The sequence below is a fragment of the Anomalospiza imberbis genome, chromosome 4 (genome assembly GCF_031753505.1).
Source record: "Anomalospiza imberbis isolate Cuckoo-Finch-1a 21T00152 chromosome 4, ASM3175350v1, whole genome shotgun sequence".
NCBI classification, from domain to species: domain Eukaryota; kingdom Metazoa; phylum Chordata; class Aves; order Passeriformes; family Viduidae; genus Anomalospiza; species Anomalospiza imberbis.
Window position 1 is genome coordinate 6,382,873 of NC_089684.1, and position 15,144 is coordinate 6,398,016.

At 38.2% G+C, this 15,144-nt stretch overlaps 1 protein-coding gene across 2 annotated transcripts in view; it reads right to left on the bottom strand.

Annotated features, from left to right (window-relative positions):
* The window catches only part of WWC2 (WW and C2 domain containing 2), a 94,729-nt gene that overhangs the window by 47,927 nt on the left and 31,658 nt on the right, over positions 1-15,144 (bottom strand). For both annotated transcript variants that reach the window (XM_068187003.1, XM_068187004.1), the window contains exon 2: positions 11,212-11,321. In XM_068187003.1, the coding sequence (XP_068043104.1) occupies positions 11,212-11,321 (110 nt within the window). The remainder of the gene's footprint in view (positions 1-11,211; positions 11,322-15,144) is intronic.

The window sequence follows — 15,144 nt, forward strand, 5'->3', positions numbered from 1 at the left end:
ATAAGAAGTCTGAAATCTAAATGCAAATGTGCACCACTCTTCCTAAGTTACACACTGTAAATACACATAGATCTACAGAGATAAAAAGTAACATTCAGTACCAAAATATTTAAGTGCAAAGTATTTACTTCAGAATTTTTCTGCAAAGGTAGGAGGCACATTTATTCTCTGGGTCAGATTTCTGCCACTTTAGTCCTCTGAATTGCTTTACTGTGGGAATCAATGTAGGGGGGAAAAATGGGAACAAGTGGCTGAAGATGTGGAGAGAAAAAATAACTGCAGCCGAACCAACGTGATTACTCTATACTGCAGCTGAAGGGCACTCTTGGGAGAAGGCACTCTTTCAACTCCATGTAAGAAAACATATTTTGTAACAGCAAAAGCTGATAAAGACAGGATCTGGTTAATAACAATTTCTAATAGTGACTAACTACCAGCTTTTCAAAAGCATTTTCTCCTGTTAATATCACAATAACAGAAAGACATACAAAGAAAAAGCAGCATCCCATATAACAAACCCTGTAGAATCCTAAACTGACACGCGCTATGGAACTACTGATGCATTTAAAAACAATTAAATACATAAACACACTCCCTCCACCTTTTACAAATGTGACATTTCTACTTGGGAAAGGCATTTCTTGGATGTGCACAATGAATGCATAGCAAGTATAACCCACATAAACCCAAGTGTGGCACATAAAAGATTAAAGCAGAAATGCTTTATACACAGTTGGTTTTCCAATAACCCCAACAGGAACACTCTCTCCAAAAAAAAACACCTATAACTACAGACACACATACACATACATCCGTGTTTATAGCCACCTGCTCTTTTACACAAAGGTATTGGGCACACAAAGAAGCAAATCGATACCTTTTCTCTCCTAAATGGTCAACACATGTTCCTATCTGTGCCCACTTATTGTTGTTGTGCTTTAACACACTGCACATTCACAGTTATTTACACAAGATAAGAAGTGCTGGTTTCCAGAGTTGTCCTTTTTTGTGAAGCAGGTTGAAGAGCATGAAGCAGAATTCTCATGGGTCAATGATCAAATACGATAAATGCAGTTATGGTGGTTTTTTAGATGAATGTAATGATGTGATTGTGTTTTAAGAGTGCAACCAGCAGACACCAAATAATCTTACAAGATTGGAAGGTCTCATCTTCGAGCATGTTGTAGGTAATTGCTTTGTAGGTTTTAAGTGAGGATTGCTCAACATGCAGCCCAAAGACCAAATGTAGCCCGCAGAGTTCTAAAGCGTGGCCTACAGATGCCCTGTCCTTGTGACTGCGAGAGAAGGACAAAGCTGATCAACAACACATTATTTTCCATTGCTGACAAATACAAACATTTCCTTTTTGTGTCTCCAAGCTGCGAGTACAAAACAATACTATGATTATATGAGCTAGCATCTTTTATACTGACAGTCATAAATGAGTTAAAGGTGACCCTGCATTTAAAAAAAAACTGCACACTAACTTCAGCAAACCAACGTTTGGGTATTTGCATGTGTAAGTACATTGGCTGGTCAAATTACTCTCAGTCAATTCTAACTGCATGTATTTATTCTGGAACAAATGCTCAGCTGTGAAAATACATTCCCATAGGAAAAGCAAAGCAGTATGGAATGACTATCCTAGAATTGTTACTCAACTTTTATCACACAGAGAAGACTCTCAAGAATTTTACTCTGAAATCTTCTTAAATAGTATGAATTATAAAACCCAAAAATGCATCTCTCTTGTCTGGCAAGTTGTTCATATACATATATGTATGTATACATATTTGTAAAAACATGTGCCTGCCTAACAGCACCATATGTTTGTTATCTATACTTTTCAGTTATCTCTATTTTCATCAGTAGGTTTACTCCATAGAGGAAAAAACCCCCAAAGACAGAACTATGGATGGTTTTGTAGCACATTTTGAAATGTAGCATTGAAAAGTATGTTCATTTAAGAACATATACCTTCCAAGAGCCAATAATTTTTTTAAAGCAGCGCTCTTTAAAAAACAAATATTTATACTTCTCAGAGTAAAGCCTCAGAAAAGATAAGGATTTTTTTTCCTTGGACAAGAATGTTTCAAGCACCTGCTGTTAAGGTCAAACTTGTACACACAAGAATATTATTGGGATAGTTACATGCAAGTAGTTGAGGGAAAAGTTTCCTGAACATTTGAAAATGAGTTGTGAAGCCCTTCATGCTTAAACCAGAATGAGATTTAAACCACAAAGGACATCCAGACTTTTCCCTCCTCTTATTATTCAACAGCTAATGTAAAATAAAGTAGGGAGATCTCATTTCTTTTGTAAGGCAGATCAATGTTCCCACTGGTGACTGCAACAGGATGCCCTATAACCCTGTCTGCGGCAGATACGAATAATGCAGCAGCTTGCCAGCTAGCCAGATGAGATGTTATTTCTGCTTCTAAGGTGAGGAAGTGAGCATTGGTAATGAATGCTAGACAGAGCTGTAGAGCTGAATCTGTTCTAGAAAATGCAAATGGGACTTCAATAATCAACAGTGGAAAATGAACAAACCACCTCCTCTTGGCAGGGCCTCCAACATTTTCTGCATAAACTTAGGTATGAACTAAAGGAATCTACTTCAAATTTATCTTTAAACAAGTAGGCTTCATCAGGCTCTATGAAGACCACAACTTATATTTAAAAACCAATTGTGTATATCAACTTCCTCTATCCAATCACAATACAAAAATAATGATCCACAGTAACAGAATGAAGAGGATGGAAGTGTGCATAATGCTCAGGTTACTTATTTCTAATTTGACCTGGATTTAGCATCAAGTAAGCAAAGGTTCTTGCAAAGCAAAATTACTCAATTCTATTAAGAGAGCTTAATTTAAAACCAATTAATTAAACTTGAAACACATTACTGCAAGTGCATAGTTAATAAATTTATTAAAAGACCCCAATAAACAAGCAGTTTATTTCCTCCTATTTTTAAAGATCTGGGTGACTACCTACACTGGGGGAAATTCTGTGGTCTCACCCAGCGGAACCACACAAATAGCAGGATGGCACGCTCCACCCGAGGACATTCCTGTCACTGAAATGATCACAGCCCTGTAACATAGAAGAGGAAGCTGTGCTGGCTTTAATCACACTGCTATTCATGAAATGCACTCTTCCTGGCTCACTGCCAGCGAAGTTTGATACACTTAAACTCAGGAAAAAAGAAAAAAATCTGGCCAGAACAATTAATTCAAAATCAAAATGTCAGGACTGACTTTATGTCTTGGAAGTTTTGTTTGTTCCTTTGGCAAGAGCATGATTCAAGGGCAGCAATGTTATGCATGTCTTTGTCATTATTCATAGGATATATATTATACATTGGATACAGGTGAGAGTCAGGCATGCCAAGTTTTTTAAAATGAGATATTTTCACGTTACTTTCCTGTCTGCTATCAAGAAGTTCTGCCAAATTTTTACAGTCTACTTAAACAGAAGGAAACTATTACTTTATCAGCAGTAGATCGTATTTCCCTAAAATAAATGGAATTACAATCCCACTAGACAATCCCACTGGGAAGAGAATGGCTCCCTGACGCCCCACTGCTAAACATAAGAGAATTGGACATTTTACTCCAGGATTAACAATATGTGGAAGCAATAGTTTTCCAACATCTCCCCTTGCCAAACAAAATAACAGCGTCGACTGGCTCTAGAACAACACACATGTAAGTTGTGTTCAGTCAGAGACGGTTGCATTCAGGCAACACAGTTAGAGAACACATACTGTCAAGAAGTACCTCTAAAAAAAACAATCCAGGTATGCTAGATTGCTACTTGAGGAGGACACATATACACCAAGAGGAGACAAAACAATGACACACTTTTCATTCTGAAGAGAGAACTCTCATCTGTTTAAACATATGCCCATATTATTTCAGTTTCAGTTTGGTGATTCTGTTGCAGAATCACCATCTCGGAAGGGAGGCTATCCCAAGGGAAATTAGCTGACCTGGCAAGAAATAAGGACCAGAGGCCTAAGATCTGTAGGAAGGAGAACAGAGGAGAGTTGCATGCCGCAGCTGGAGCTGTGTAATAGCTCTCTTTTTTGTCAGTGATGGTTTCTACCATGTCACCTCAAACGCGCAGTCCCCACCATTAGACGTTCACATGTTCTCTATACACAGTCTGGTACTTACTCAATCCAGCACAGTCTATCTGACGTACTAAGCCCACCCAAACACTACTTGTCTCTAGAAGATGACATGAAGGGAGACACATCATGTGCTAGTAGGTTAGGTGAGCTGTGACATGTTATCAAAGGTCCAATGAGCCAGAAGGAAGAACAACACAGCTGGAGAAAGATCTTTTTTCTGGCATCAGTAAGCCTACTTACAGATCTAGTAATCCATTGTATTCTTAAATATGGATCTACTCATCAATACTGTGTACCTTCTCCCTCACATAGTAACTTCCAGGAATATTCCCAAACCTGGAAACCTGGATTACCAGATAGGAGGCAACAGAACTGCAGTGGCTGAGCCCTGAAAAGGGTAGCTGTGACTGGTGCAGAGCTACTGCTCTGTGTCATGGTTGAGCTCGATACTCTGTGTCAAGGTGGCAATTTCTCTGCCTGATACAATAAGTGATGGAAACATAACTCCACTGTACCTGACATCTCTGGTTATCTTGCATAATAATTTCAGGACTACCCCTTCCAGCCAAACAAACCCCACCTTCAAGGGAGCTGTGCAGACCTCAAACCCATAAACACAACAGCTGACTACATTCAGGATCCCTCATCCCTGGAACTTCTCCTGAACCTAGCTGCTGAAGAAAGTGTGCAAGCTAAATACAGATTGGTTTTTCAACAGTCCTCAATAATTTTGCTTTGGCAGGATGACAACCTATTCCATGGAGGTGGTTTGAGAAGGAGATACCTTCAAAGCATCCTACTGCATGCTAAGGGCAAGCTCTTGGTTAAGGGCACAGGCAAGCCAAACTAAGGCCAGGCACAGCAAAGGAGAATCAAGATTTTAACGGTAACTTACACAAAAATGTCTCAAGATGGCACAACAAAACCGAGAACAACCCTTTGACATATAATATCAAAAAAGGAAAAATGTTGTTGGACACCAGCTACCACAGGATAGTACAATTTAGCTAAGTGGTAGTTGATGAAAGCATTTTTATCAACAACATTATGTAATCACTATGGATATGTTTATTCTACAAGTATATCTCACATGACTTGATAAACAAACTGGCTTTCAATCCTCCAGTACTTTTGCTAGTTTCAGGGAGAGTAGCAAGTGTTACTAGACTGTCTTAAGGAATGTACTTTATGGTTTACATGGCAAATGCTTTCTGAATTTTTTTTCTTTATTCATTTTTCCCCCTGCTTTTTAAAATACTTGCAATTCAAACTCAAACAACAATAAAAGCAATTTGTACTTAAAAATTTGTGGAAGGTTTCACAAGTAAATATTGCATCATTTCATACTGACATTTTTGTTCAATAGGTACATAAAAAATAAAGAATTGCACATTACAGAGACAGCAGTTTCAGTAAAACCATGCAAGCCAGAAAGATGACATATTAAAAATGATCTAACACATTGCTGGATACTCAAAGAAAATCACATTCTATCACATAATTAAATGGAATATGGGTTCTAAAGAGAGACATGGATGAAAACTAGATTATTTAGAGTATGTTCAAAACTGACTTCTCTACAGTTTGTTTCCTGCCATCATACTTTCACACAAAAAGTGACCCCTCTCTTCCAGACACTTTCTTCACTTCTCCATTAAGTAATTTTGTGGTTGAATTTGGGCAATGAGAGAAAATGAGAACTTTTTCCAGCTATACTCTCCAAGTATGAGCAGATTTCTAAGAAAGATTAATTAAAATATTTTTACTATTAGTTTCCTCTAGATATGGGGCAGAATATGCTTATATATTTCAGAGTGAAATGCAGTAGAAACTCTTGAGGATTTTGTTCTACATTATCAAGCAAGCAGGTAATATTCTGCTGCTAAGGCTAGCAGAACAAAGACATAAGAAAATGATGCAAGTATGATCTTTACATAAATGCCAGCAGGTAAAACCATATTTTACCCAGAGCCTTCACTACTTGAGCCCTCCTTCAGTAGCCAGCATGCACAAGATTACTCTAATTCCTTCCTACAGCCAGAATGCAGATAAAATACCTACAAAAAAGATTCAGTGTAAGACATACCGCACTTGGGTTTCTGCCACATGCATTGGCTGACAGCAAAGAGTCTTCACAATTGACTGCATGCCACCACTTGCTTAGAAGATGGTGGTAGGTCACAGGAACAAACAAGGCACATTTGTGATGATATGCCATTTGACTTCCTCAAGCTATTGGTAATTACAGACTCGTGGTGGGATTTTCAGGTTCTTCCTTTTCTGAAAATCAATCTGTCCTACCTTCATAGATACAGATGTACTAGACTCCCAGGCTGGAGCAGTCTGCCCACAAAAGTCCCTGTGTCAGATAAACCAGTTGCACAAGCATAAACTAGCATGAAAACCTTTTAAGATTACAACAAGAAATAGAACTCTTATAGTTAAAACATTGTTCTGCAAGTATGAAACAGTGTAAATAGCTAGTCTTTTCACTTTTTTTTTTTTTAGCATGACTGACTCAATTTTCCTTTTCCTTCTGAATGAAACAGTGATAGAAGGATGTTTCTGGGAAAGACACATTCATGCTTCCAAAAGGGACAGTTAAAATTAAGTAGGGAGAAGCTGCAGAAGCAGAGAAGAGAAGATAGCTGTCCAACTCCATTTTGAAGAAAAGTGCTGGGTGGAGTTCAGGGAGAAGAATCATCATACTGAATAAAAAGCACAGACTGGCAAAAAGAAAGTGATGTGATGGTCTGAAATTGTACAGGGCTAGGAAAAACTACTCCTTCCTATCATTATCTTTTAAATGCTGTCACTCATTGCCATTCTGCTACCTTTGCCCCTAAACATTACTAACAGCAGAGTATTTGTTTTATGAGTTAACTAGATCAATGCAATGAAGAAAACAACCATTTGCCTTGTTATTCCTGAGACTTATCTGAGAAGCTAAGAATTGAAAGTAAATGGGGTAAATTATTTAGGAACAGATAGGCTGCCGAGGGCAAGGCAGAACTTGTCACAGTACGGGATCCCCTTAGACCATGCATGTCAAAACAGAAGTTTCCTTTTCTTTCTGCCATTACCTCCACAACTGTTCATCTAAACATACCATAGACTGATCCAGATCAGAAAATCTGAGCAGCTGGGGGAAGGGAGAGGAGGTGGAAAACAACTCACACCTCAGGGAGCAGAGCACTTCCCTGTTGTCCATGTTTATTGCATATCCTCATGCGGACACAATGTGGGGACAGGAACTGGATCAAGCAATGACTGCTACTTCAGCTGCCACCACCACCTGAGAAATGCACCTGGAAATCACAGCCTCAGAGTCAAAACTGTTTTCTGGCACGGAACAGATGAAAATTCAAGGGTGTAATTTCAAAATGCCTTTAACCACTGCTACTATGAAAAGTAGCTATCCTCCATCTCTTCCACCTGACTGTTCATTCATATCCCCAGGTCACCTTCATTTTCTTGCTTGCATAAATAGAGGTGTGGAAAGGAGAACAAATAGCAGCTTTTTTTTTTTTTTTTTTTTTTTTCCCAATACCAGATTAGTTTCAACTTGAATCAACTCCCTGATCTGATTCACTGTCTGGCCATGCAAATGTTCATGGCAGTATAAGCAAAAACATTGCAGAAACAGAACAAAAGGACAAAGGCAGCAACAGAGCAGGACCAATACTTTCAAAGATTATATCAGCTTAAAGGTGTTTGCAAATCCAAGCTCTAAGAACATAAATGTTTACATCTCTTACAAGACACTTAAAGCTTGATGTGGGAAACCCTACAGAAGAATTGGAAAAATTTGAAAGTGATGACTTCACCTGCAGATATATGAAATAAAGTGGAGTAATGCTTAGGTGTTACTTTTAGTATTGCCTTGAGTTCCTAACTATGTTGTTTAGCAAAATTAGTAAATGTTAGCAAACTAGCTGAAGTAGATGAACACATGAGAACAGGTATGCAATAATGATTATAGGAGTGAACAGCACAAATCATAAAATCTTTGGCCTCTCCCAAACCACAGTAATAAGGATCTTGCACATAACAAACTCCTCAGGCCCTGCCCACCAAATAATATCCTTTCAGTCATCCTCTAACAAAGGGTGCTACTGAGGCACAGGGTAAGCATTTAAGTTCTTACGGTATTAGCTACCCAGATCATATGCATGTTCTGCCTTGCCAGATGGCCTGTAATCTGGTGTCCCTTGAAGCTGAAAGCATCACATTAAAACTCCTAATTGGGGTAATATATTCATAAAATAATGACCTCAGTCAGTGCTTCTCAAAGTGGGTTCCATTATCCAAAAAGGTGATGAGAAAGCTCTAAGGCTGTTGAAAAACCCAAACTGTATTTGGGGGTGAAAAAATTAAATGTAGAAAATACAGAAAAGGTGAGATTATAATAAAACTTAATTATCTTCAAACATATTGACACCAAAAGAATCTGAGGGGTTGTTCTACATTTGCAGACTGCTCACAGACAACACTTAACCCTCTGCAGAAGAGAAGAGTAGGCTTTTCTCAGGTTTATGTGAGAGAAGGGAAGGAAAAAGATCAAGACAAATAATTGCACAGATGAGGAAAATATTTTGAAAAAAATAATATGTACATTGATTTACATAATTTTTGAAAAAAATTACCTTACAGAAATTCAGTAGAAGTTTAAGAACTTTGCAAGGTACAGTCTAGTATTGCTTTCTCTAAATTATTGGGGAGTTTTGTCAATATCCACTGCAGTAAGCACCTATTTGATCATTAATGGAAACTCCACCCTTAACATTTTCAGCCTCAAATTTTTACAGAAAAGGAGGGAACAACCATGAATAACAACCTGCTCATCCATAGCTCACTGGGCTGGTTTGAGAAATACAACAAAATTGGAGCCATCATAGTAAAACCGGTCCAAGTCCTGTGGACAACCTGAAACTTCACAGTTGGGTCAAATGTAGCTTTGTACAGAGGCACACAGAAGGAACAACACTAGAAAAATAAATGAGAAAAAAGGACAGATAAGAGAGAAGTTGTTCAGAATAATTAATTATGGGATGCAAAAGGAGAGACTCAGTGGACCTTCCCTCAAACATTTTGCTGAAATAAATCCAGCCAGACGGCGGTGAGCATGAAGCATCGTTAGTCACCTCTCCCTACCTAACACGTGGGAGCAGATTTCTTCCCAAGGTGCTATCCCTCAAGCTGCTACTTATGAGTCCTGAAATTCTACTTTATCCAACCTGTTTTTCAGGCATCTATCTATTTGTTATTCCTCCTAGCAGTAGGTACAGTTTTTCTCCCTCATTTGGCTTCTTTGTCCAGTAGCAGAGAGAATTAACAAAACCACTTTCAAAAGAGTAAAAGAGTCTTCCTTGTTCTAACATAGCCAATGTCCTGACAGGGAATTGTAACAGTTCAAATCCAAAAAGCATGCTCAGCACATCCAACTTGTTACAAAACTAATAAAGCACTAAGCAGACACAGAAACTGTTTTCTAGAAAGGCTTTTCTCCACTCATTTCAAGTGACCTCCATACCAGAGATTTCAATAGCATCAAAATATTGCATACATCCTAGTCAGATGAAGTAGAAGTTATAATCTCCATATTTGATGCATCAAACAAATTACCTACTTGTAAGATTCTTATGCAGTTTACCACCCAGCAATGGAAGAGTACTCTCACCAAAACACTGAGCAAAATGCAGTGTACTAAACTAAAATACACCACTTTACAAAATAAATTTCACTGAAATTGCTACAAAGGAATACATATATTAATATAAGATGAATCAAGTGCACTACTGAACAAACAAGGGATGGAAACTACCTTTAAGTATACCAAAATTTCAAACCATGGATAGCTCCTAATATTAAGGAATTCATTTTCAATGCATAGGAGTAACATTTAAGAGTAAAGCATTTAAAGTCTTTCTTAAAAAAAAAAACAAGAAAAAAACACCAAACAAAACAGGCAACAAAGCTACAAGAGGTTTTTAGAGCTGATAAAAAATTTTGAACATGCATAAAATAAAAAGAGCATAATTATCAGGGCACAGTGATCTGAAAGCACTCTCAGAACACCCAGAAATGCAACTTGGCTCTCAAAATTTTACTGGTGTAGGCCCTATAATTTTGGCCAAAGCAGAAGTTAGAGACAAGTTTAAGCTGATAATCTCATTTAGAGTCAGAAGAAAATCCTTTACTTTCTTCACCTTTTGAATTTAACCAAGGACGCTTGTATGTTTAAAAGTTCATGAGTGTCTAACACCATTTGTAAGATCGGAGGACTCTCACTGCAAAGCAAGGCTTTGTAAGAGCACAAATGAGGTTATTGGGTGGGATCCAGTTCAATATTCTAGTCCAACCCAACCAAAGGAGGTTAAATCGTCTCATCTGCAAAGCAGACAGCCAACCAGTCAGCTACATCACATTTTACATTACACCAACTGTACTGACTAGAGATCTAGTGACTGCAAAAGTGGCTTAGACAAGGCAGGGTGGATTCACTTGCCCAGACATTTGAGATGCCATTCAGAAGGCCACTGGTCTCTTACTGTCCATGCCACATCTACTGACCTTGTGCAGTTGCCTCTGCTAACTTTAAGCACTGAAATGCCTGTAGATACCTTCTAATTTTTACGTAAGTATAGGTACTGCTAGCACAGATGCATGTACCTAGATTCAGGTGTTGATCTCAAATAGAACCTTTGCTATTGTGCTGTTAAAGACTATTTCTGGGAATATAGAAAAACATATCAATATGGATTAATAAATATATAAAGAGAAAATAGAAATGCTTTCAGGAATACATTTATTTCAGTAGGCCTAAATAGCATTGCATTTCATATTTTGCTAGTTTTACATGATTTAGACATAATTACCATGCAATTAGAAACATATAAAGAAACAGATGTAGCCATTTTGTACCAGCAGATTTTCTTGTAAGCATTTTAAAGTCAATAATGTTATACCAAAGAGCAATTTTTCCTCAGAATTTTGATTCTAATCAAGAATTCTGAGTCTAATGAAGATGAGTTGTCTTTTATAACCAACATGGCAAATCAAAAAGTACTTACGGTTGATGTGGTCGATGTAGTACACACCAATCTGAGGATCATATGCGGCTTCCCATCCCCATGGCAATTCATCCCCAACACAATCCGCAAACGACAAGGGCTTTGTTAACCTGCAACAAGGAAACAATTCACTGCTATGGCTTTTCTCTCTTCCATACATCTGTTATTCATATTAATTCCTATTATGACAGAAGCTAAAGAAACATAGCAGGGAGAAAGTTGGATTTTTTCCTCATAAAGTAGAACATATTACTGAAAACATTTTTCAGTACAGGAACTCGAGTGAGAAATCCACTGCAACACCCTTCACATTTGACAGTCTAAAACGAAACAACAACCAACAGCTTAAAAAAAAATATCTATATTCCTATTTGTCCTTGGGAAAACTGGACCCTTCAACCTCAAGTCAGTGAAGAGAGCACAAGATTTCAAGATCACTGTTTCTAATGACCACAGAAAGTCAGGAAAGAGAATACAGCCACCTAAGATGCAGTTAGCAGCACTTATCAATCCCCGCACTTGAATAAAACATGCAGCAGTGTGCATAGAGTAGACATTTTACAAGTAACATTTAATGGGCCTTAGATGTACACATGTTGCTTTTGGAGGAAGCCAGACTAATAAAGTTTTTCACTTTAATAATAGAGCACCTATTTGTTATAAGAACTGGAGTGATATGTTATAAGAACTTCTTATAACTTCTTATTTGTTATAAGAACTGGACTCTTTTTCCAGCTGAGGCTGACAAAGCTGATATGATCATCTTTTGGTCCTTTTTTTAAAAAAGAAATTAGTATTGAGTTTCCTATTGATAAATTTACAGATAAATGCCATCTCTAACAAAGTGATATATTTAATAGGAAGAACAAGAGATTTAAGGTTTTATTGCTGCCATAGTGACAATAAGATTAAGTAGATATCTAGAGTTTAAAAAAAAATCCACAGAGTGACATGACGAAGAGCAGTTTGTGGGACACACAAGTAGCACTACTTTGCTAATTGCTGATTAAGTTTTATCACCTAGAACTGTTTTTTCATCTCATCATTAAAATTCTATACAAATAAAAAGCTAATTCATATGTTTCAGGATTTTTTCTTCATTAATTCCTGACCAAAAGAAACAGGTTTATTGACATTTTTGTGAGAAAAGAAAGAGAAAAGAATAGTACATTTTACCTCTTACAAAGTGAATTGGATTTTGTGTACAAAACACCAGATAGAAAGTACTTTACAAAAATATTGAATTCTTTATTCAGCTGTAAAAAGCAAATTATAGCACAAATTTGATTTAGAAATAATTGCCTCACTATTATCCTTATTATTATCATCATCATCAATGGATATGATCTATCAGTTCTTTAAGCTGAACAGTATTCCTCCAAACTAGGGTTGCAGAAATCACAAAGAATAAGGCTATTAGGATTCAAAACGTTTTGAATATTGATTCCTTTTCAATTTGTTTTTTAAATTGCAAGCATTGATCCACTTCATCATATTTCTCCAAAGTTTACACTGTAATCCTGTGAAGGTTACTAACACTTCATTTGAGGTTCCGAACAAGTTTGCAAGTATAATACAAATTTGCTAATTTATTGCCACTTATAAACTGCTATGTTAAACCACTAAACACACCAAAAATTTTATAAAATACAGATGAAATTACCAATGTGAAATTACATTTGGATCACCAGCATACAAAAATACAGATCAGCAGCAGCACAAGTAGGCTGTCAACTCACCAGTGACTTCCAGGGCCAGAGGAGGTGTATAGCAAGCCAAGCCTATGGATTGTGTCTTCTCACACTGCTGACCTGCATCTTTAAATCCAGACACTGGCACAGCTCTGAGTGGGGCTGCTCCAAGGACTCCCCAGAAACCCCAGATCTGACCTGTCACCTTGCTCCACCCCCAGATTGGGGTGACCCCAAAAGATGGAAATGTCTCTCCTCCAACCCGTGTCTCCAAAGAAAGACTCAGTAGTCTTCTGTCGTCCGTTGTCAAGGTAGTTTATTGTGTGTTATCTAAAAGATTTCTCCCTGAGCTGCTGCAGTCCTTCAGCAGTCAGGCAAAGGCACACTCCGACACCCAGGGGGCTGGTGCCCTCTTTTATATCATACATTACGTGTTAGATGTTTATGGTTTTCCCCCAATGCCCATCACCTATATTGAACAGTGACTTTCTACTCTAAATCAATCTGTGAATGCCAACATCACCAAGAACATGGAGGTTAGGAAGGAGAAGGAAGAAGGACAGGGCACACCCAAGTCCCTCCATCTTAGAACTTCTGACCCCCATGTACAAAACTCAGACCCCTCTGTACAAGGCCTAAAACCCCCCTGTACAGCACTCAAAAACTCTTCCTCTCACTTTGTGACTACTTCTACTGTACAAGGCCTAAAACCCCCCTGTACAGCACTCAAAATCTCTTCCTTTCCCTTTGTGACTACTTCTACTACAATATCTAAACCTTCGTGATTTCTTGTTCTTCCTGCAAGGTTGGTAAATTGTTCCATGGATCAGGTTCAAAGCCACAGGGGTCTGTGGCTGCATTCCAGGGTCTCAAATGCTTCTGACCTGGGCCCGGAACATCCAAGAGTGTCCAAGGGACATTGTGGGTTCTGACACTCTGGGCAGCAGAAGCCGTGCTGCCGTGGGCAGGATCCAGCTGTGCAGCTCAGCAGGCCAACAGCTGGCCCAGTGGCTGCAGCTGCCTAGTGCTGCCATACCAAGCACACCTGCCCAAATGCTGCCCACTTATAATTACCAGCACTGCTTCAGAGATTACTGTTCTGTTGTGTTGTAAATAGTAATTGCTAGAGAGAAAGGGATGGCTCTTAGGGAAGCAGGAGAAGCCTTTCAAATCCAGTATAAACACAAGCATAATTTCAGGCAGGCAGCATGCAGCAGGCTGAACACAGGGCATCCATGTCAAAGAGTTCCCAGACCACTAATGCTCAGAGGAAGCATCAATCATGTAAAAGCAAGAGTGCATTAGTGAGCCTGGTTAGTCACGTGAGCAAGATGTGCCAACTTCAAGGGCACACCTACCTGTGAAAAAGTCCTGCCTCAAATTTGATAAGTGTAGACCTTTGTGAAACAAACCGAATAACAATTAAGGTTCAGTGTCATCCTTAGCCTTAACGTTAATATAATAACTCAAAACTCAAATTCATGTAGTTCAAGTAAAAAAAATATTTTAAATGCCATATAGCAACATAGAAATCATAGTATGAACTCAAACTCATATGGGCACAGCCAAATGGTTTTTAATAAACATTCAATACATTCACCAAAGTTACACACCAGAGCTAGCAACAGTCATGACATGATTTTCAGATCACCTCTACAGGAGGAATATAAGCCCAGTACAACCCTGACTTTTCATCTGCACTCTACACCAATTTTATTTTTAATCAAATACTCTGTACTATAAACAGCACATTCTCTAGGTTAGACTGCAGTTGACTCTGATCATGCAAATGTTCTGTCCAGGTGTTCTCACCTGTCTGAAACCAGATATGATAGGAATGAATAACAGCCATTCTCTCATCCCAGACACCCCATAAATTAAAGAGACACTAAAACACTGTGGAAAAGTCCTTGAGTGACCCACACTGGACCTTAAACAAAATGAGAAGAAATGGGAGACAGAGATCCAAAAGACAAGCAGTACAGGACAATTTGTTTTATGCACCCTGCTCTGCTGGATCATGCTTGGACATTGCATCCTTAAGATCTGAACTATGTCAGAACTGTTCCAGAGGAGATTTTTAAAACATGAGAAGGTTTGTACATAATAATATCACAATTACTTAAGAGGGCAACATTCCCATGACTCCCTTTTTTGTTCCAGAGTCTTTTAATAGCACACAGTTTTTGAGCCTGATGCGTCATTTCACAATGGGACAGCAATGAGCATAAAGTGATTGATA